Here is a 23,309-nt window from a genome sequence, read left to right as displayed (position 1 = left end):
GACAGTATGTAACCTGTTCACCGAGAGTCTGTCCTATTGACAGTATGTAACCTGTTCACCGAGAGTCTGTCCTATTGGAAGTCTGTATCCTGTTCACCGAGAGTCTGTCCTATTGACAGTGTGTAATCTGTGCACTAAAAGTCTGTCGTATTGACAATATGTATCCTGTTCAGTGATTGTCTATCGGACTGACAGTGTGTAACCTTTTCACATACGGTCTCTCCTAGTGACAGTGTGTAAACTGTTCAGTGACATCAGTCCCAATGACAGTGTGTAATCGGTTCACTTATGACTGTAAGCTGTTCACCGAGAGTCTGTCCTATTCACAGTGTGTATCCTGTTCACTGAGGGTCTGTCCTATTCACTGTGTGTATGTGGTTTACTGACAGCCAGTACTACTGAAATTTGTAACGTGTTTGCAGATTGTCTGTACTATTGACAGTATAGAACTTGTTCACTGACAGTCTGTCCTATTGACACAGTTTAATCTGTTCACTGAGCGGCTGTCCTATTGACAGTGTGTAACCTGTTCACTGACAGACTCTCCTATTGACAGTATGTAATATGTCCTCCAACAGTCTCTCCTACTGGCAGAATGTAACTGGTTCACTGGGAGTCTGTACTATTGACAATGTGCAACCTGTTCAGTGACAGACTCTCCTATTGACAATGTGTAACCTGTTCACTGACAGACTCTCCTATTGATAGGGTGTAGCCTGTTCACTGAGAGTCTGTACTATTGACAGTGTATAACCTTTTCACTGAGAGTCTGTCCTATTGACAGTGTGTATCCTGTTACCTGAGAGTCTGTCCTATTGACTGTGTGTATCTGGCTCACTGACAGCCTGTACTATTAAAACGTATTTGCAGATGGTCTGTACTATGGACAGTGTCAAGCCTGTTAGTTCAAATTCTGTCTTATTGACAGTGTGTAATTCGTTCACTTAGATTCTGTCCTAATGACAATGTAACCCATTCACTGAGAGTCTCTCCTACTGACAGTGCTTAACCTGTTCACTGAGATTCTGTCCTATTGACAGTGTGTAACCTCTTCAGTGACAGACTCTCCTATTCACAATGCGTAACCTGTTCAGTGACAGACTCTGCTATTGACAGTGTGTAACCTGTTCAGTGACAGAATCTCCTATTGATTGTGTGTAGCCTGTTCACTGAGAGTCTGTACTATTGACAGTGTGTAACCTTTTCACTGAGAGTCTGTCCTATTGACAGTGTGTAACCTGTTGACTGACAGACTCCCCTATTGATAGGGTGGAGCCTGTTCTCTGTGAGTCTGTCCTATTGACAGTGTGTAACCTGTTCAGTGACAAACTCTCCTATTGATTGTGTGTAGCCTGTTCACTGAGAGTCTGTCCAATTGACAGTGTGTAACCTATTCAGTGACAGTCTCTTCTGTTGACAGTGTGTAAGCTGTTCACTAACAAACTCTCCTATTGATAGAATGTAACCGGTTCACTGTGAGTCTGTCATATTCACAATGTGTAACCTGTTCAGTGACAGGCTCTCCTATTGACAGTGTGTAAACTGTTCACTGAGAGACTGTGCTATTGACTGTGTGTATCCTGTTCACTGAGAGTCTGTCCTATAGACAGTGTGTAACCCATTCACTGAGAGTGTCTCCTATTGACAGTGTATAACCTGTTCAGTGACAGACTCTCCTATTGACGGTGTGTAACCTGTTCACTTGCACTCTCCTGTTGACAGTTTGTAGCCTATTCAGTGACAGTCTCTTCTCTTGACACTGTGTAACCTGTCACCTACAGTCTTTCCTACTGGAAGTATGTAAGCTCTTCACCGAGAGTCTTTCCTATTGACAGTGTGTATCCTGTTCACTGAGACTGTCCTATTGACTGTGTGTTCCTGTTCAATGCAGTCCACTCCAGCAAAGTGTTTGCAGATTGTCTGTACTATTGACAGTGTGTAACCTGTTCACTGAGAGTCTGTCCTGTTGACAGTGTATAACTTGTTCACTGACAGACTCTCCTATTGATATTGTGGAGCTTGTTCACTGAGAGTCTGTCCTATTAACAGATTGCAATCAGTTCACTGAAAGTCTGCCCTATTGGAAGTGTGTATTCTGTTCCCTGAGAGTGTGCCCTATGGACTGTGTGTATCCTGTTCCATGATAGTCTCTCCGATTGAAGGTAGGTAACCTGTTCAATGACAATGTCTCCTATTGACAATGTCCAACCCGTTCAATAACAGTCTCTCCTATTGACAGTATGTAACCTGTTCACGGAGAGTCTCTCTTATTGACAGCATGTGACCTGTTCACCGAGAGTCTGTCCTATTGACAGTATGTAACCTGTTCACCGAGATTCTGTCCTATTGTCAGTCTGTATCCTGTTCACCGAGAGTCTGTCCTATTGACAGTGTGTAATCTGTTCGCTAAAAGTCTGTCCTATTGACAATATGTATCCTGTTCAGTGATTGTCTATCGGATTGACAGTGTGTAACCTTTTCACTTGCAGTCTCTCCTATTGACAGTGTGTAAACTGCTCAATGACATCACTCCCATTGACAGTGTGTAACCGGTTCATTTATGACTCTAAGCTGTTCACCGAGAGGCTGTGTCCTATTGACAGTGTAATCTGTTCACTAAAATCTGTCCTATTGACAATATGTATCCTGTTCAGTGACTGTCTATCAGATTGACAGTGTGTAACCTTTTCTGTTATAGTCTCTCCTATTGACAGTGTGTCAACTGTTCAATGACATCACTCCCATTGACAGTGTGTAATCGGTTCACTTATGACTGTAAGCTGTTCAGCGAGAAAATGTCCTATTCACTGTTCACTGAGGGTCTGTCCTATTGACTGTGTGTATGTGGTTCACTGACAGCCTGTACTACTGAAATGTGTAACGTGTTTGCAGATTGTCTGTACTATTGACAGTATAGAACCTGTTCACTGAGAGTCTGTCCTATTGACACACTGCAATCTGTTCACTGAGTGTCTGTCCTATTGACAGTGTGTATCCTGTTCAGTGACAGTCTCTCCTATTGACAGTGCGTCAACTGTTCGATGACATCACTACTATTGAAGGTAAATAACTTGTTCACCGAGAGTCTGTCCTATTGACAGTGTTTATCCTGTTCACCGAGAGTCTGTCCTATTGACAGTGTGTATCCTGTTCCCTGAGCGTCTGTTCTATTGACTGTGTGTATCTGGTTCACTGACAGCCTGTACTACTGAAATTTGTAACATGTTTGCAGATTATCTGTACTATTGACAGTATAGAACCTGTTTACTGAGAATCTGTCCTATTTACAATGTGTATCCTGTTCAGTGATAGTCTCTCGGATTGACAGTGTTCAATGACAATCTCTCCTGTTGACAGTGTGTAACCTGTTCAATGACATCACTCCCAATGACAGTGTGTAACCAGTTCACTTACGACTGTAAGCTGTTCACCGAGGGTCTGTCCTCTTCACAGTGTGTATCCTGTTCACTGAGAGTCTGTCCTATTGACTGTGTGTATCTGGTTCACTGACAGCCTGTACTACTGAAATTTGTAATGTGTTTGCAGATTGTCTGTACTATGTGACATACAGTCAATAGGACAGACTCTCAGTGAACAAGTTACGTACTGTCAATAGGAGTGATGTCATTGAACAGTTTACACACAGTCAATAGGAGAAACTGTCATTGAACACCATCAATCCGACAGACTATCACTGAACAGGATACACACTGTCAACTGCAGTTTTCACTGACAGACTCTCCTGTTGATAGGGTGGAGCCTGTTCACTGAGAGTCTGTACTATTGACAGTGTGTAACCTTTTCACTGAGAGTCTGTCCTATTGATAGTGTGTAGCCTGTTCACTGACAGACTCTCCTATTGATAGAGTGGAGCCTGTTCACTGAGAGTCTGTACTATTGACAGTGTGTATCCTGCTCCCTGAGAGTCTGTCCTATTGACAATGTGTATCTGGCTCACTGACAGCCTGCACTATTGAAACATGTTTGCAGATGGTCTGTACTATTGACAGTATAGAACCTGTTAATTGAGATTTTGTCCTATTGACAGTGTGTAACTTGTTCACTGAGAGACTGTCCTATTGACTGTGTGTATCCTGTTCACTGAGAGTCTGTCCTATTGACAGTGTGTAACCCATTCACTGAGAGTCTCTCCTACTGACAGTGCTTAACCTGTTCACTGAGAGTCTGTCCTATTGACAGTGTGTAACCTGTTCACTGGCAGACTCTCCAAGTGATAGAGTGTAGCCTGTTCACTGAGAGTCTGTCCTATTGAGAGTGTATAACATAATCATTGACAGTCTCTCCTGTTGACAGTGTGTAACATGTTCACTGAGAGTCTGTCCTGTTGACAGTGTGTATCCTGTTGCCTGAGAGTCTGTACTATTAACAGTGTACAACCTGTTAATTGAGCTTCTGTCCTATTGACAGTGTGTATCTTGTTCACCGAGAGTCTGCCCTATTGACAGTTTGTAACCTGTTCACTGAGAGTCTCTCCTACTGACAGTGCTAACCAGTTCACCGAGAGTCTGTCCTATTGACAGTGTGTAACCTGTTCACTGAGAGACTGTCCTATTGACTGTGTGTATCCTGTTCACTGAGAGTCTGTCCTATTGACAGTGTGTAACCCATTCACTGAGAGTATTTCCTATTGACAGTGTGTAATCTGTTCACTTAGAGTCTGTCCTATTGGAAGTGTGTATCCTGTTCCCTGAGATTGTGCCCTATTGACTGTGTGTATCCTGTTCCTTGATGGTCTCTCCGATTTACAGTGGGTAACCTGTACCATGACAGTGTCTCCTATTTAAAGTGTCCAACCCGCTCAATGCCAGTTTCTCCTATTGACAGTTTGGAACCTGTTCACTGAAAGTCTCTCCGATTGACAGTGTGTAACCTGTTCACTGACAGTGTCTCCTATTGATAGTGTGGAGCCTGTTCACTGAGACCCTGTCCAATTAACAGATTGCAATCAGTTCACTGAGAGTCTGCCCTATTGGAAGTGTATATCCTGTTCCCTGAGAGTGCGCCCTATTGACTGTGTGTATCCTGTTCCATGATAGTCTCTCCGATTGAAGGTGGGTAACCTGTTCAATGACAGTGTCCGCTATTGACAATGTCCAACCCACTCAATCACAGTCTCTCCTATTGACAGTATGTAACCTGTTCACTCAGAGTCTCTCTTATTGACAGTATGTAACTTGTTCACCGAGAGACTGTCCTATTGACAGTATGTAACCTGTTCACCGAGAGTCTGTCCTGTTGTAAGTCTGTATCCTGTTCACCGAGAGTCTGTCCTATTGACAGTGTGTAATCTGTGCACTAAAAGTCTGTCCTATTGACAATATGTATCCTGTTCAGTGATTGTCTATCGGACTGACAGTGTGTAACCTTTTCACATACAGTCTCTCCTATTGACAGTGTGTAAACTGTTCAGTGACATCACTCCCAATGACAGCATGTAATCGGTTCACTTATGACTGTAAGCTGTTCACCGAGAGTCTGTCCCATCCACAGTGTGTATCCTGTTCACTGAGGGTCTGTCCTATTGACTGTGTGTATGTGGTTTACTGACAGCCTGTACTACTGAAATTTGTAACGTGTTTGCAGATTGTCTGTACTATTGACAGTATAGAACCTGTTCACTGAGAGTCTGTCCTATTGACAGAGTTTAATCTGTTCACTGAGCGGCTGTCCTATTGACAGCGTGTAACCTGTTCACTGACAGACTCTCCTATTGACAGTATGTAACGTGTCCTCTAACAGTCTCTCCTATTGGTAGAATGTAACTGGTTCACTGGGAGTCTGTACTATTGACAATGTGTAACCTGTTCAGTTACAGACTCTCCTATTGACAGTGTGTAACCTGTTCACTGACAGACTGTCCTATTGATAGTGTGTAGCCTGTTCACTGAGAGTCTGTCCTATTGACAGTGTGTATCCTGTTGCCTGAGAGTCTGTCCTATTGACTGTGTGTATCTGGCTCACTGACAGCCTGTACTATTGAAACGTATTTGCAGATGGTCCGTACTATGGACAGTGTGGAGCCTGTAAATTCAGATTCTGTCTTATTGACAGTGTGTAATTCGTTCACTTAGATTCTGTCCTAATGACAATGTAACCCATTCACTGAGAGTCTCTCCTACTGACAGTGCTTAACCTGTTCACTGAGATTCTGTCCTATTGACAGTGTGTAACCTCTTCAGTGACAGACTCTCCTATTCACAATGCGTAACCTGTTCAGTGACAGACTCTCCTATTGACAGTGTGTAACCTGTTCAGTGACAGAATCTCCTATTGATTGTGTGTAGCCTGTTCACTGAGAGTCTGTACTATTGACAGTGTGTAACCTTTTCACTGAGAGTCTGTCCTATTGACAGTGTGTAACCTGTTCAATGACAGTCTGTCCTATTGACATGGTCTAACACGTTCAATGACAGTCTCTCCTCTTGACAGAATATAACCTGTTCAATGACTGTCTCTCCTATTGACAGTGTGTAACCTATTCAGTTACAGTCTTTTCTATTGACAGTGTGTAACCTGTTCACTTACACTCTCTCCTATTGACAGTATATAACTGGTTCACTGAGAGTCTGTCCTATTGACAGTATGTATCCTGTTCAGCGACAATCTCTGCTATTGACATTGTGTAACCTGTTCATTGACAGTCTCTCCTATTGATAGTGTCCAACCCGTTCAATGACTGTCTCTCCTGTTGACAATGTCCACCCTGTTCACTGACAGTCTCTCCTATTGACAGTGTGTAACCCGTTCACTGAGAGTCTCTCCTATTGACAGTGTGTAACCCGTTCACTGACAGTCTCTCCTATTGACAGTGTGTTACCCGTTTACTGAGAGTCTCTCCCATTAACAGTGCTTAACCTCTTTACTGAGAGTCTGTCCTATTGACCGTGTGTAACCTGTTCAGTTACAGACTCTCCCATTGACAGTGTGTAACCTGTTCACTGACAGACTCTCCTATTGATAGTGTGTAGCCTGTTCACTGAAAGTCTGTACTATTGACAGTGTGTAACCTGTTTACTGAGAGTCTGACCTATTGACACTGCTTAACCTGTTTACTGAGAGTCTGACCTATTGACACTGCTTAACTTGTTCACTGAGAGTCTGACCTATTGACACTGCTTAACCTGTTCACTGAGAGTCTGACCTATTGACACTGCTTAACTTGTTCACTGAGAGTCTGACCTATTGACACTGCTTAACCTGTTCACTGAGAGTCTGACCTATTGACACTGCTTAACCTGTTCACTGAGAGTCTGACCTATTGACAGTGTGTAACCTGTTCACTGAGAGTCTGTCCTGTTGACACTGCTTAACCTGTTCACTGAGAGTCTGTCCTACTTGTGTATTTTCTCTCAGGGGAGCAGCAGCCAACAAAACGTAAGAAAGGTCCCGCACCGAAGATGTTGGGAAATGAGCTGTGTAGTGTATGTGCAGACAAAGCCTCAGGATTCCATTACAATGTGCTAAGCTGTGAGGGCTGCAAGGGCTTCTTCAGACGCAGTGTGATCAAGGGCGCCCAGTATTCCTGCAAGAATAGCGGCCAGTGTCAGATGGATATGTACATGCGAAGAAAATGCCAAGAATGCCGCCTACGCAAGTGTCGACAGGCGGGAATGTTGGAGCAATGTAAGTCAGTGAAAGAGCAACAGAAAGCAAACCTTGCATAAAGCCATCTAACCACACATAACACTGTGACATTAGTCACAGAGGCACTGGTCATGTACAAATAACTCACTTGGAGAGGGGACTGAGAGACACCAGTCAGTGTACAGATATCTCCCTGAGAGAGAGAGAGGGATTGAGAGACAGCTGTCAGTGTACAGATATCTCCCTGAGAGAGAGGGACTGAGAGACACCAGTCAGTGTACAGATATCTCCCTGAGAGAGGGGACAGAGAGACATCAGTCAGTGTACAGATATCTCCCTGAGAGAGAGAGGGACTGAGATACAGCAGTCAGTGTACAGATATCTCCCTGAGAGAGAGGGACTGAGAGACACCAGTCAGTGTACAGATATCTCCCTGAGAGAGGGGACTGAGAGACATCAGTCAGTGTACAGATATCTCCCTGAGAGAGAGAGAGGGACTGAGATACACCAGTCAGTGTACAGATATCTCCCTGAGAGAGAGGGGGACTGAGAGACACCAGTCAGTGTACAGATATCTCCCTGAGAGAGAGGGACTGAGAGACACCAGTCAGTGTACAGATATCTCCCTGAGAGAGGGGACTGAGAGACATCAGTCAGTGTACAGATATCTCCCTGAAAGAAAGAGGCTAGACCATTCATTGTCCAAATACCTCTTTTCAAAAAAGTCAAAGCTAAATTCACTCCAAATGTGTGACGTATTTGCAAGAAATTAGAGAAAGTAACAAACCCATAGAGATAATTCATTTGATCTGGTAGCCATTCTAAAGGTATAGTTGTCAAATGACTAAGGCTGGAATCTAAACATTCCAGGGGCTGGACATTACAGTCCAGCCCCGGACAGGAAAACAGGTAGGTGGGCCTGTAAATTGAGATGCTTTGCCATTGGTACCAGGTCCCTTGCCCACGTCGAAGCTAGGATTTTATGGAAGCCATGGGTAGACCCATGGCCCAATTGAGGCCTTTAGGCTGCTAATTGATGCCCAATTAAGGGCCTCATCCAGCTGCTGCTCTGATTTAACATGCAGAGGGAGAGGCCTGTGTCCAACGTGTAGCCTGGCAGATTTAACCCTGGTCGGTGAACGGGGACGGGGGGCCTCCTTCTTGTACCCCCGTGCCAATGGGAGCCCCCTCCCAAAATTTTTCCTCTCTGCATCTGCCCTCCCCCCACCCTCCATACTTGCCCTGTGCAACATACTCCCTACCCTCCCCATCTCGTCAGGGTCTGCCAACCCGGTCCTGGTGAGATCCCGTATGTACCTGGGTTTGGGGGTATCCATGGTTCCTCTTCCTCCCGGGCCTCCTGCCAATACGGCAGTGGACACCAATCCTGGTGTGGTGCAGAGCTGCTGGCCTCTGATTGGCTGGCAGTTCTTTGAGGCGGGACTTCCGTCTGGAACTCTTTCGAGTTATCAACAGTCACAGATTGCAACTCTTTTGAGTACAATCACAGTTTTTGGTTTTCCGGGAGTGGGACATGAACCCACAACCCTCTGATTCAAAGCCGAGGGTGCTATGAACTGAGCCACTGAGAATGTGAGTAGACTAGCAAGAGACATAAAATCAGGTCTGTAAATAGGAAGAGGTTAAATAAACATGGGCCCATTAGAGGCAGAGACAGGTTAATTTATAATGGAGAATAAGGAAATGGCAGAGACATGAAACAAATAGTTTGTAACTGTCTTCACAGCAAAAGACCAAAAACATTCCAGAAATAGTGAGGAACTGAGGGTCCAGTGAGAATGGTGCCGATAAATCCCCTGGACCTAACGACCTGCACCCTAGGTTTTAAAAAAGGCAGCTGCAGAATTCCAGAATTCCTTAGAACAATTCCCAAGAATTGGAAGGAAGCAACACCTATTATTTAAGAAAGGTAGGAGAGAGAAAATAGGAAGACACCAGTTAGTGCACATATCTCCCTGAGAGAGAGTGTGATCGGCAGATACCAATCAATGATCGCATATTTCTCTGACAGAAAATGAAAAGGCTGTGTTCAGATATCTGAATAAATGGAACTGAAAGACTCCAGTCAATGTAGATTCTCTCCCTTAGAGATACTGAGGGACCAGTGAACAGCTATCTACCTGAGAATGAGAGACTTAGAGACACCTGTCAGGGTGAGTTGAGAGATACCATGAAAGTACTGATCCCTCCTCGAGAGTGATAGACAGAGAGCACCAATCATTGAATAGAATCATAGAATGGTTACATGATAGAAGCAAACCATTCGGCCCATCATGTCTGTTCTGGCTTTCTCAGCTAATCCAATTTCTCTGCCTTTTCCCATGGTCTTGCAAATTTTTGATTCCCTTTTGAAAGCCTGGATCGAATCTACATCCATCACACTCTCAGGCAGCAAATAAATCTTCACATCCTAAGCATTCACTGGGTAAAAGTTTTTCTTCACCATTGCTTCTTTTGCCAATTGCCTTAAATTGGTGCACTCTGTTCTTGAGCCTTCCCACAGCAGGAGCCTATCTACTCTGTCCTGACTCCCCATGATTTGAATACCTCTATCAAATCCTGTTTTAATCTTCTCCAACGATAACAGCCCCAGCTCCTCCAATTTATCTACGTAGCTGACGTTATTCATCCTTGAAACCATTCTTGTGAATCTTTTCTGCACCCTCTCTAAAACAGTCACATCCTTCCTAAATTGCAGTGCCCAGAATTGGACACAGTACTCCAGTTGAGGTGAAACCAGCGTTCTATACAGGTTCATCATAACTTCCATGCTTTTATAAAGCCCAGGATCCTGTATATGTTATTAACTTTACACTTTCTCAACCTCCTCAGCCACCTTCAATAATTTGTGCACATATAACCCCAGGTCCCTCAGTTTGCGCATCCCCATTAGAAATGTATCCTTTATTTTATATTGCCTCTCCTCATCATCCCTACCAAAAGGAATCACTTCACACTTCTCTGCATTAAATTTCAGCTGGTGTAAGGGAAGGACAAGTGGCAAAGTGTCTGTGCCTTCTTGAAATTCATCACTTGTTTGGCAGCACAGAACTTGAGTATTGCTGAAAAAAAGACATTTTTTGTCAAAACTTTTCATCTTGCACTCATCAGGACAATTTACAAGAAAATACGAATGTCAGGGGAAACAACATATTTATACTATATGAGAAGAGAGTGTTGATCGGTTGGCAAGTGGACTCTGATTGGTAGAGGTGTTGCCATGAAGAAAGCACCAGTTGATGGTGACAATGCTTGGCAGTTGACTGTCAGTCACCATCAACTAGTACATTCTCTGTGGCAACGCCTCTACGATTCAGAGTCCACAACAAAAAATCTTTCTTCAGCAAAATTCATGACTATTGTCCTCACAGTTCACAATACTTCCAAGTTCTGTCTCATCCACAGACTTTGAAATTGTGCCCTGTGCACCCAAATTCTAGGTCATTAATATATATCAAAAAAACCAGTGGTCCTAACATTGACCCCTTAGGAACCACCACTGTATACATTGCTCCAGTTAGAAAACAACCTTTCACCATTACGGTTTCCTGTCACTCACCCAACTTTCTATCCATTCTATCCATCTAAGCCACTGTGTCTTCTATACCATGAGCTCTAACATATTATGGAGCACTTCATCAAATCCCTTTTGGAAGTCCATGTACACCACATCAACCACATTACCCTCGTCAAGCCCCTCTGTTACTTCATCAAGAAACTCCAACTTAGTTAAACACGATTTTCTCTTAACAAACCCATGTTGACTTTTCTTACTTAACTTGCATTTTCTAAGTGACTGTTAATTTTGTCCTGAATTATAGTTTCTAAAAGCTTGCCCACCACAGAGGATAAACTGACTGGCATGTAGCTGCTAGGTTTATCCTTTCTGAACAACGATGTAACATTTGCCATTCTCCAGTCCTCTGGCATCACCCCTGTTTCTGAAGAGATTGGAAGATTATGGCTAGTGCCTCTGTAATTTCCACCATTACTCCCTCAGTATCATCCGATGCATCTGATCTGGTCCTGGTGACTTATAAACTTTACATACAGCCAGCCTATCTAATACCTCCTCTTTACCAATTTTTAGCCCATCTAGTGTATCAACTACCTCCTCACTATGACTTAAAAAATAGGAAGAGTAGACCATTTGACCCTCGAGTCTTCTCTACCATTCAATAAGATCATGGCTGATCTGATTGTGACCTTAACTTCACTTTCCTGCCTGTCCCCCATAACCCTTGACTCCCTTGTAAATCAAAAACCTGTCCAACTCAGTCATGAATACATTCAATGACCCAGCCTCCACTGCCCTCTGGGGGTAGGGAATTCCAAAGATTAACAACCCTCTAAGAGAAGAAATTCCTTCTCATCTGTCTTAAATAGGAGATCCCTTATGCTGAAACTGTTACCCCTCATTCTAGACTCCCCCACAAGTGGAAACATCCTCTTAGCATCTACCGTGTCAAACTCCTGTCAGGGTCTTATATGTGTCAATAAGATCACCTCTCATTCATCTAAACTCCAATGAGTACACGCCCAGCCTGCTCAATCTTTCCTCATAAGACAAACCCTTCATCCCAGGAATGAACATAGCGAACCTTCTCTGAATTGCCTCCAATGCAAGTACATCCCCACTTAAAGAAGACCAAAACGCAGTCCCTCTACGTTTGATCTCACCATCCCCCTTGCAAGAAAGGTTAACATTCCATTTGTCTTCCTAGTTACTTGCTGTACCTGTGTGCTGAGTTTTTGTGATTCATGTACAAGGACACCCAGATCCCTCTGTACTGCAGTATTCTAAATAATATTGTGCTTTTCTGTTCTTCCTGTTAAAGTGGACAAACTCACATTTTCCCACATTATACTCCATCTGCCAATTTTTTTGCCCACCCACTTATGTATTTTATCCCCTTGCAGAGTCTCTGGGCGGAATCATCCCAGATTTACACTAAGTACGATAGCAGACGTGAATAAAGACATTTTACCCGCCGGCCGCAATGGCAGGTTTTTGCACCATATCGTCGCATTCCCAGTGCATCCCACCTCATTAATAATATATTCCCAGGAAACACGTCGGATCACTGGCAGGGAGACCTCTGACTCACCCACCCCACTGTCACCTCAGGCCTTCAATAGTCTGGATGCCATATTTAAATGGCACCCCTTCACTCTCTAAGGGATAAGAAGCTGCTGGAAAATCATGGCTGCTAAAGGGTGAAAACATGCTGCCCCCAAATTTAATGACGCCTCCTTCGGGCATCTACTGGATGCAGTGGAGGCCCGCCGTGAAGTCCTCTACCCCCGCTCTGGGCTAAGACAAGCAAGAGCAAGGACACCACTCCAGCTTGGGAGGCGGTGGCAGGGGCGATCACCGCTGCCAACACCCTGCAAAAGAGGACAGCCACCCAGTGCTGAAAGAGGATGAATGATCTCCTCTGTTCCGCCAGGGTAAGTCATTCTTCTCATCTCTTCCAACTGACAAACTCACAAACCCATCACACATCCACAGGGATCTCACTCACTGCCAGTTCAAGGAACATCACCATTCACTCTCTCACACTCACCTTCATCTGCCCTGCGGATCATGTCCCCATCTCATCCATGGCACCACTCACCAGGCATCCTTTTCACCTGGCCTGGCAGGCATCCTGCTTACACTCTTTCCATCTCTATTCATGCAGGACAAGCTGGCACACAACAAAAGGGAGAGGTTGCAGACTAGTGGAGGAATGCCCAACATCAAGCTCCTGGGAAGCAGCCAAAGGGGCCCACGACCCAGGTCCTCGACTCCAGCCCTGAGGACACCTCGGAAGAAGAATCTGATGACACCCTAAAGGAAGACCCGTCACAGCGCTCACCCACAGCCTCCACCAGCGCAGAGACACACACCTCGATGGGACCTAGCTTTAGAGTAGCCTTGGGATCACAATCTGCCTGATTCACGGCAGACAGAGGCAGGGACTTCCCAGGTTTCCAGCACTCAGAAGACTGCTGGAGGCCAGAAATCTGCTGAGTCTGGGTCAGATGATGAGCATCTGGATTCGGTCATACCTCAGTTGCTGGAGCTGCAAAGGCAAGCTCAGGAACATCAGGAAGGAATGTCTGCTGCACTCCTCAGATTGCAAGGCACGATGGAGGAGTCCATCTGCCTTCAGGCTGAGGTGATAGTGCACCGAGGTCAACACTGGTAGGATGACAGCCGTCATGGAGACCTTGTTCCAGGACATCGCTCCTGCATGGAATGAACTCCATCGCTGACGCCATAGTTGACCTTCAACAGTGTGTACGTGAGAGGGGTGTGGAGCAACTCGATATCATTCCAGCTACCCCTTCTCCTGAAGGAGTCAGCCAGGGGCCCTTCGGCACCAACAGGGAGGAGGATCAGCAGGTGCACATTCCGAGGCCATCCATCCAGGTGACTTCAAGAGTGTACGGCCCATCAAAGTCCCCTCTTCCTGTCACCCCAGCAGCTGCAGCTCCACAGTCCGAGGAAACCAGAGATGCGCGCAAATCCCAAAATCACAGCGCTCTTGCTTCCTGGCTTTCCTGATCCCGGGCAAAATGTATAAAATTCTGTGCCTTCGCAAAGATGGCATTCATGACCTCCTGGATACACTTGTTGGGGGAGGCTTGTGAGATCCCACACATGTCACATTTGGAGCCCAGGAAAGAGCCACTGGCATAAAAATTGAGCACCGGCCATTGGCAATGGATGTCCTCCATGTCCCTGTGGTGCCAAATCCTACAGTAGGTGGCAGATGTAACCAGCCAGTCCCTAGACATGCACAGTCTTCAGCAACACTGGTTTTCAATCCTCTGCAGGAATGACAGGCGCCGTCTGTAGACCCTAGGTCTAGCAAGGTGCCTATGAGCGATGGCTCTCTGTAGATCTTCAGTCATGCACACAGGAGGCCCTGCTGCCCATTCATCTTGAGGTAGTCCTCCCTTTCCTGAACCAGGCGCCTCCGTTGCTCTCTTCTTCTTCTTATCTGCTCTCTGTAAGCCATGAGGCATATCGCTAAATTAACAGGCTCCATGATCCTGATATTCTGCTCCAGCAGGATCAAAGAGAGAGACATGTGGCTTAGCGTGGGTGTCCTAAGAACCTCTCTTGATTAAGCCTGAAGGCCCCTTCATGCTTCCCGGAGAGTGCTGGCCACCACTTGGATGGCCAGTGTGTAGTGCGCTCCATGGCTGCCCGAAACTCCCCCCACCTCTGCCCCATCCCACCTGACCGATTGGCGGCAGCTTTGCCCAGTGGACTGCATGCTGTGCTCTCAGCTCAGGCGCAGGCATTCTCCTAACCCACATTGCAAGGCTGCTCTGTTAGCTTGGGCCATGAGGGAGAATGGTCCAAACCGGGATGCTGAGATTGCAAGGGGCTGTGAGTGTCTCCAGCAGTGACTGCTCCATGGCCACCTTTCACAAGGGGATTCTACAACTTGCCCAATCGGCCAATTGCTCTGCTGCCCCCTAAAATGCACATTTGGCGGCACTTTCATGCTTTTGTGTTGCTTGAGTGGGCAGAAAAGCTTCAGAGGCCCGACTCCAAGCATGTCAATAGAGCTGCTGCTGAACGATCTCAGCTGTGGAAGAATGCTCACTTTTGTCAAGCTTTTCAAAGTGCGTGGCCGCTTCCCTCACCCCGCCTCCCCTCCCAACCCCCCACACCCAAGGCCCGGCATGTGCTTGTGTACTTCCTTCAGTCTATGTTGACTTGCAACCCCCCCCACCACACCTCATTCCCCCGACCTGAACCGCACTGGAGCCCTTGCCCCAACACCACACTGAAAGCCAGCTGGGCAAAAGCAAATGCACAGCACCTCTTCCTTGATGTCCTACGGGCATTGTGTGCGCTTACCTCTGAGTTCCCCTCAAAATTCAGGTTGCCAGGTGCATACCTTTTAAAGGCAGTCGTGAAGCACGCCGTTCTGAAGTCACACCGATGTGGGTGGCAAATTTGACATGAGGGGATGATTCCGGTGAGCAGAGCTTATAATGAGATGCTAAAGCATGGAAATTAGGTTTCCGACATGCATTGGCAGCAAATGCTGCCCGCCATTGATGGGTGGAGCGGACGATCGCAAACTAGTTTCACGACGGCATAAAACCGACTTTTGGCCTTCTTGTCATATTATCTCCCCAACCGCACCCCTCCCCCCACCCCACCCCATGACATCCAACACCAATGGGGCCAAACAATTCCAGCCTCTGTGTCCTGCTCACAACTTTCTTTCCTGCCTATCTTTGTATCAACAAATTTGGCTACAATACAGTTGGTCCCTTCATCCAAGTCATTAATATAGATCGTAAATAGTTGAGGGACCAGCACTGATCCCTGTGGCACTCCACTAGTTACAGTTTGCCAAAGTGAAATTGATCCTCACTCTCTGTTTCCAGTTAGTTAGACAATCCTCTATCCATGCTAATCTATCACCCACAACACCATGAGCTCTTATCTTGTGCAGTTACCTTTTTATGTAGCACCTTATCGAATGCCTTTTGGCACATCTACTCCGCACATCTACATCCTACATCTACTGGCTCTCTTTTGTCGATCCTGCTTGTTACATCCTCAAAGAACTCAAATAAATTTGTCAAACACAATTTCCTTCTCATTAAACCATGTTGACTCTGCCTGATTGTATTATGATTTTAAATGCCCTGCTATTACTTCATTAGTAATGGATTCCAGCATTTTCCCTATGACAGATGTTAGGCTAACTGGCATATTCTGCTTTCTGTTTCCCTCCTTTCTCAAATAGTGGTGTTACATTTTCTATTTCCCAATCCGCTGAGACCTTTATAGTATCTAGAGAATTTTGGAAGATTATAACCAATGTGTAGCCTTTCTGTAGCTGCTTCTTTTAAGACCCTATGATGCAGGCCATCAGGTCCAGAGGACTTGTCAGCCTTTAGTCCCATTAGTTTTAGTACTTTTTCTCTAGTGATAAAGATTGTGTCAGTATTTCGGCCATTTGATCAAAGCTGAAAATCTAGAGAGAGGGCAAAGCAGAGGGCAGCAAAAGAGGGCTCAACCTAGAGATAGGTGGGTGACGGATACCATGAAGCAGTTGCAGTCAAGCTACAGTGCAAGATGATGCAAGACAGACTGACGTGACATACAATCACAGCAGATCTTCTGGTAGGAGTAGCTACAAGCAGCAGTAGAGATTATTTTAAGCTCCTGCCTCCCTTTTGCCCCTTGATTTTCCAATATTCTTGAGAATGCTTATGTATTCTACCATGAAGTCAGATACAAATTACTCAAAGTCTCTGCCATTTCCTTGTGTCCCATTATTAATTCCTGAGTCGCACCTTTTAGCTATTCTCTTCCTTTTTATATACATGTATTCTCCAATTTCTCACTCATTTTTTAAAATTAAGGAATGACTATAGGTACAGTGCTTTGTGACTGTGCCAAGATTAAAGAGCGACTGTGGGTTCAGAGCTGTGTGACTGTGCCGAGATTAAAGAGTGACTGCAGGTACAGTGCTGTGTGACTGTGCCGAGATTAAAGAATAACTGCAGGTACAGTGCTGTGTGACTGTGCCGAGATTAAAGAATAACTGCAGGTACATTGCTGTGTGACTGTGCTGAGATTAATGTGTATTTACATTGCTGTGTGACTGTGCAGAAGTTAATGAATGACTGTATTTAGTGCTGTGTGATTCTCTGCTGAGACTAAAGTGTGTTACAGGTGTCCTCTCAGAGGAACAGATCCGGCTAAAGAAGATGAAGAAGCTGGAGGAAGAGATGACAAAGACTGTAAGGGTAACCTCAAGCCCCCTGTCTAGCTGGGAAACTCCAAGACTCAATGTGGCGCAGATTGAAATGATCAGAAAATTGGTTGCTGTTCAGCAACAGTGTAACAAGCGCTCATTCAGTGACCGATTGAAAGTGACGGTAAGTGCTCAGGGAGATAACTGTTATAGTTGGTCAAGGCTGGAATGGGAGCCAAACTTTACATACTTTTATAGGCATTAATTTATAGAGTAACAGATTACAAGCATGCACCTCCCAACCCCACAACCAAACTTTAAATTTCTGTCTATTTAGAAGAGCATATCTGAAACCCCAATTAAACACCATTAATATACAATTAATAGATACCATTCTTTCTCTTTAAATAAAAATTAGAGTTTATATATACAGCTAAAATTTCAAACTAATTAAAATCAAAAACCTCCATATTCTGTACGAAGCATTACACTGTGAACCTGGAACATTTTCTTCCATGCATTTCTTTGTGAAACAATCCAACAGCTGATAGCTTGTATCCATGCATTTAATATTTTAGAGATTTCCTTTCTCTCCAGCATTTGCTTCAAGTCAGCAATGCCACTCCATAATCTTTTCTCACTCACACTTTTCAAAGAGTGTACATTATCCCAGAATGAGCAATTATCGACATAACATTCAATGGGTATACACTATCTTCAGTGTACCCATTGCAGAGCATCTTCCATAAAGTATTTGACAAATAAAATCCAATATCTACTGCCTCCACAAAAGCTAGTGTTTCAGCAGCCAAAGTATTTTTAACAACCTTATCATTTCTTAGCTTCCATCGTTAAGGGACAACATTTCCCATTCTCACCCATCGTGAATATTATGAAACCTTCAAGAGAATACCCATCAGGAAGACAGCATGTGAAGCATAGCTAAAAATGACTAGTTTCATGCTCTGTGAGTTACCTAATGTTGGGAATTTAAGGGAATTTAGAGTCATAAGTCATTTGCAGCACAGAAAGAGAACATTTGGTCCATTGAATCCATGCCAGCTCTCCATGGAGTAATCCAGCCATTCCACTCTCGCACTCTATCCGCGTAGCCCTGTGAATTTATGTCCTTCAAGTGCCCATCCAGTTTCCTTTTGAGATCATTCATCATCTCCACTTCCACCCCTCTCTCTGAACAGTGAGTTCCAGGTCACAGAATCACAGAATCACACGGTGCAGAAGAGGCCCTTCGGCCCATCGAGTCTGCACCGACACATGAGAAACGCCTGACCTACCTACCTAATCCCATTTACCAGGCCCATAGCCTTGAATGTTATGATGTACCAAGTGCTCATCCAGGTACTTTTTAAAGGATGTGAGGCAACCCACCTCAACCACCCTCCCAGGCAGTGCATTCCAGACCGTCACCACCCTCTGGGTAAAAAAGTTTTACGTCACATCCCCCCTAAACCTCCTGCCCCTCAACTTGAACTTATGCCCCCTTGTGATTGACCCTTCAACTAAGGGGAACAGCTGCTCCCTATCCACCCTGTCCATGCCCCTCATAATCTTGTACACCTCGATCAGGTTGCCCCTCAGTCTTCTCTTCTCCAATGAAAACAACCCAAGTCTTTCTCTTCATAACTTAAATGTTTCATCCCAGGCAACATCCTGGTGAATCTCCTCTGTACCCCCTCCAGGTCATTACCACTCGCTGTGTAAAAAGTTCTTCCTCACATTCCCCTACATCTCTTACCCAAAACCTTAAATCTGTGTCCCCTCGTCCTTGTACCATCAGCTAATGGGAAGAGTTTTTCCTTTTCTAACTGATCCAAACCTGTCATAATCTTATACACCTTTATCAAATCTCCCCTCAATTTCCTTTGCTCCAAGGAGAACAACCCCAGCTTCTCCAACCTAACCTTGTAGCTAAAATCCCTAATCCCTGGAACTGTCTGGTAAATCTCCCCTGCACCCTCTCAAGGACCCTCACATCCTTCCTACAATCTGGTGCCCAGATGCTTTACTCTAGTGGTGACCTAACCAGAGCCTTATAAAAGTTCAGTGTAACTTCCCTACTTTTGTACTCAATACCTCTATTTATATAGCTCAAGATCCTATATCCTTTGCTAACCACTCTCTCAATATGTTGTGTCACCTCCAGAGATCGATGCATATGAACTCCCATTGCCTCGCTGTTCCTGTACACTCTTTAGAATTGTGCCATTAAGCATATATTGCCTCTCCTTATCCCTTCTGCCAAAATGCATCACCTCACACTTCTCTGTATTAAATTGTATCTGCCACTTGTCTGCCCATTTCTGCTCGCCTATGCCTGTCCTGTTGCAGGCAATTGGTATCATCCTCACTGTTTTTCACTCCTCCAAGTTTGGGTATCATTGGAAAATTTTGAAATTTTACCTCATATTCCAAGATCCAAGTCATTAATAAATATTTAAAAAGTAGTGCTCTGAACCTTAGGGATCACCATTGTCTACCATCCTCCAGCCTGAAAACCAACCATCTACCATCACTCACTGTTTTCTATCCTTAAGCCAATTTTTTATGGAAGCTGACACTGATCCTTATATTACGTAAGCCTTAATGTCGTACTTTGTCAAAGACTTTCTTAAATTCCATACAGACAGCACGTACTGCATTCCCTTCACCTTCTGTTACTTCATCAAAAAATCACTTTGATTAATTGAGCACAGTTTACCTTTTACAAATCTGTACTGTTTCTCCTTAATTAACTCAAACCTCTCCGAGTGCCTGTTGATTTTTCTCCCCTGATTATTGTTTCTAAAACCTTACCTATCACTGATATTAAACTCAAAAACAAAAATACCTGGAAAAACTCAACAGGTCTGGCAGCATCTGCGGACAGGAGCACAGTTAACGTTTCGAGTCTGAATGACCCTTCAACAGAACTAAGTAAAAATAGAAGAGAGGTGAATATATTTCACTTCTGCTGAGTTTTTCCAGGTATTTTTGTTTTGGATTTCCAGCATCCGCAGTTTTTTGCTTTTATATCACTGATATTAAACTAACTGACGTGTAGCTGTTGGAATGTCCTTACACCCTTTCTTCAATAAGAGTGTCACACCTGCCACTCTCCAATTCTCTGGCACCTCCCATATCTAGGGAAGATTGGAACATTGTGACAAACCCTTTCGCCATCTCCTTTAACAACCTGGGATGCAAGTCATCTGGACCTGGTGACTTATTCACTCCAAACATAGCCAGCCTTTCCAGTATCTCCTGCCTCTCATTTTCCATCCCATTCTTTGGCTCAACCATCTCCACTTCTTCTGAGATTTTGTCAGATTTCTCTTCCTAGATTTCCTCTAGATTCCCCACTTCTGAGGAGATTTTGTGGTGCAGTGGGTAGCATCCCTGCTTCGAAGCCAGAAGCACTGGTTTCAAGTCCTGCCCAAGGACTTAATGGTCAAGGAAAGTGCATTCGTAATCCAGCCAAACAGGCTGAGTATCAGCCTATAAATCTTTCCATCACACACCACTGGCAGCAGTAAGAGCGGGAGAGATACCTGGTCAGCCACGTGATGGAAAGAAAGTTGCAGCTTCCACCATAGCTCCAGACTACAACATGAATGGACAAGTGTATTTTGCCACAGCAACTAGACTTTCTGAGGGAGTTGGAACACACTACCGCCTTTATTTAAATTTTTCAAAGTTTTATTTGCCCTCAAAACATTCTCAAATTTAGGACGTTTCATCATCATAACTCCAACACATCAAAAATAGCATCTGGTGTAATCTGAGTGCCCAACCAGGTCAGCTGACCAATCAAGCTTTGCAATTGTTCTGTCTCTTCTTTATATAAAACATAATCTTTTTGTTAGGACTGAGGAACATTAACTGGAATGGGAGTAACGTTCTCTAAATTGGATTGTCGATTTAAAGTTATTATAGACTTATTCTGTTTAATATTTAAACCAGAGTATTTAAACATCCCACAATAACAACTTATATTTATATAGTGCCTTTAATGTAAGGAAACATCCCAAGCAGCTTCACAGGAGCATCATAAAACAAAGTATAATACCGAGCCACAAAAGGACATATTAATCAGAGGTAAAAAGGTCAGTTTTAAGAAGTGTCTGAAAGGAAGTGAGGCAGAGAGGTGGAGAAGTGTAGGAAAATAGGAAAAAGGAGCAGAAGTAGGTTATTCGGCCCCTCGAGCCTGCTCAGCCATTTGGTTAGATGATGGCTGATCTTCTCCCTCAACACCATCTTCCTGCACTATCCCCTGCATCCCTCTATGTCATTGGTATCTAGAAATCTATCGATCTCTGTCTCGAACATACTCAATGACTGAGACTCCACAACCCTCTAGGGTAGAGAATTCCAAAGATTTCCCACTCTCTGAGTGAAGAAATTCCTCCTCATCTCAGTCCTATGTTGCCTTCCCCCATTCTGAAACTTTGTCCCCTGTATAAGGAGAGAATTCCAGAGCTTGGGGCCTAGGCAACTAAAACCACAGCCGTCAGTGGTGGAGCAATTATAACTGGGGATGCACTAGAGGCTAGAATTAGATGAGCACAGATATCTCAGAGGGCTGTGGGGCTGGGGGAGATTACAGAGATAGGGAGGAGGCAAGACCATGGAGAGTTTGAAAATAAAGCTGAGAATTTTAAAATCAAGACTTTGCTTGACTGGGAGCCAATGTAGGTCAGCAAGCAGAGGGTGATAGTGGAACAGGACTTGCTATAAGGCAAGACAGGGACAGCGGAGTTTTGGATGACCTCAAGTTTACAGGAGAGTAAAATGTGGCAGTCCAGCCAGGAGAGCCAATTTTAAATTCTACCCTATTCTTATTCAAACATTTAATACTTCTCATAATTCTACTATACAAACCCATAAGAAATCATCAACATGCGTCATGAGATTCAAAAAGTTTTCCTTCATGACACAAATAAAACATTGCAGGATCTGCTTTTAGTTGTTCACAACCAATATTCAGCAAAACTTATTTCACTGATGAATACCACGCCCTAGGAAACATCATCATTCAGACCATAGACATATATGTTTAGTTTCCATTGTTTCCCTTCTGCATCGACTGTACCTTTGGGCGGTTTCAGAAACACTCCTCTCTGAAAAGTATCACCCTATAGAAATGTGGTTTTTATGTCCATGACCTACACTCCCATGAATATGTGCCCAAAATAACTAAAAAGATTTAAGATTAATTTTCCAGCTGTGGGAAAATCCACTCAAACATGTCTCCCCCTCCCCCCCGTCACTCTTCAAAGCCCCTAGCAACTAACCTCACAACTCTAATTAACTAGGACAAATCTTCTGTTACAAGACTGGTTGCCCCCTGTCCGGAACCTTAGAATAAATTCTAAACTTTCTCCAGCTATCTATTTCCCTTTGTTTTGCCTAATTAGTTTATCCTCTGGTTTATTGGCAGTCATCATCATCAAAATCATGAGGACCTCTGTCTCTAGCTCTGTTCTAAGACTATTCTGTGGCCTTTATTTCATTGTCTAATCTATTCAAGCAATAGCTTCTATTTGCATTTTTAAGTCTGCCAGGACTACTATTGCGAGGTCACCATTTTGCCCTATTGGTGGGCCTTCCTCTGATATGTGATTGTTTTCTGATGCAAGAGTCACTACGGGACCCACTATCTGTACTTGCTCTGCACTTTCTTAATCTCCACTCTTTCACCCCATTCTTTAAGTCCATGAGCCTCACTTCTTGGCCCTCATCCTGAACATTCAACCAATATTTAAATCTTTTTCTGCACTTTCCACAATTGTTGCTTCCTTCTATTCACTGCACCCCTCTATATGTTACCCAAGTATCCACTCTGGGAAACTGGCCTTTGAATGTCCTATGTCATGATCACTCACCATTACCCTATCCAGTCCATGATCTACCGTATTCTGTACCTCAAGGACCTTCATTACAAAACACATGAGCACTTGA

The 23,309-nt window shown here is 44.3% G+C and overlaps 1 protein-coding gene across 6 annotated transcripts in view; it reads left to right on the top strand.

The window, feature by feature from the left end:
* The window catches only part of nr1h3 (nuclear receptor subfamily 1, group H, member 3), a 521,793-nt gene that overhangs the window by 208,995 nt on the left and 289,489 nt on the right, over window positions 1-23,309 (top strand). For all 6 annotated transcript variants that reach the window (XM_078548807.1, XM_078548804.1, XM_078548803.1 and 3 more), the window contains 2 exons: window positions 7,375-7,644; window positions 17,330-17,535. In XM_078548807.1, the coding sequence (XP_078404933.1) occupies window positions 7,375-7,644; window positions 17,330-17,535 (476 nt within the window). The remainder of the gene's footprint in view (window positions 1-7,374; window positions 7,645-17,329; window positions 17,536-23,309) is intronic.

The sequence above is a fragment of the Cetorhinus maximus genome, chromosome 9 (assembly GCF_964194155.1).
Source record: "Cetorhinus maximus chromosome 9, sCetMax3.hap1.1, whole genome shotgun sequence".
Lineage (NCBI taxonomy): Eukaryota > Metazoa > Chordata > Chondrichthyes > Lamniformes > Cetorhinidae > Cetorhinus > Cetorhinus maximus.
The sequence above is the reverse complement of the archived record's forward strand: the minus strand, read 5'-3'. Positions and strand labels throughout refer to the sequence as shown.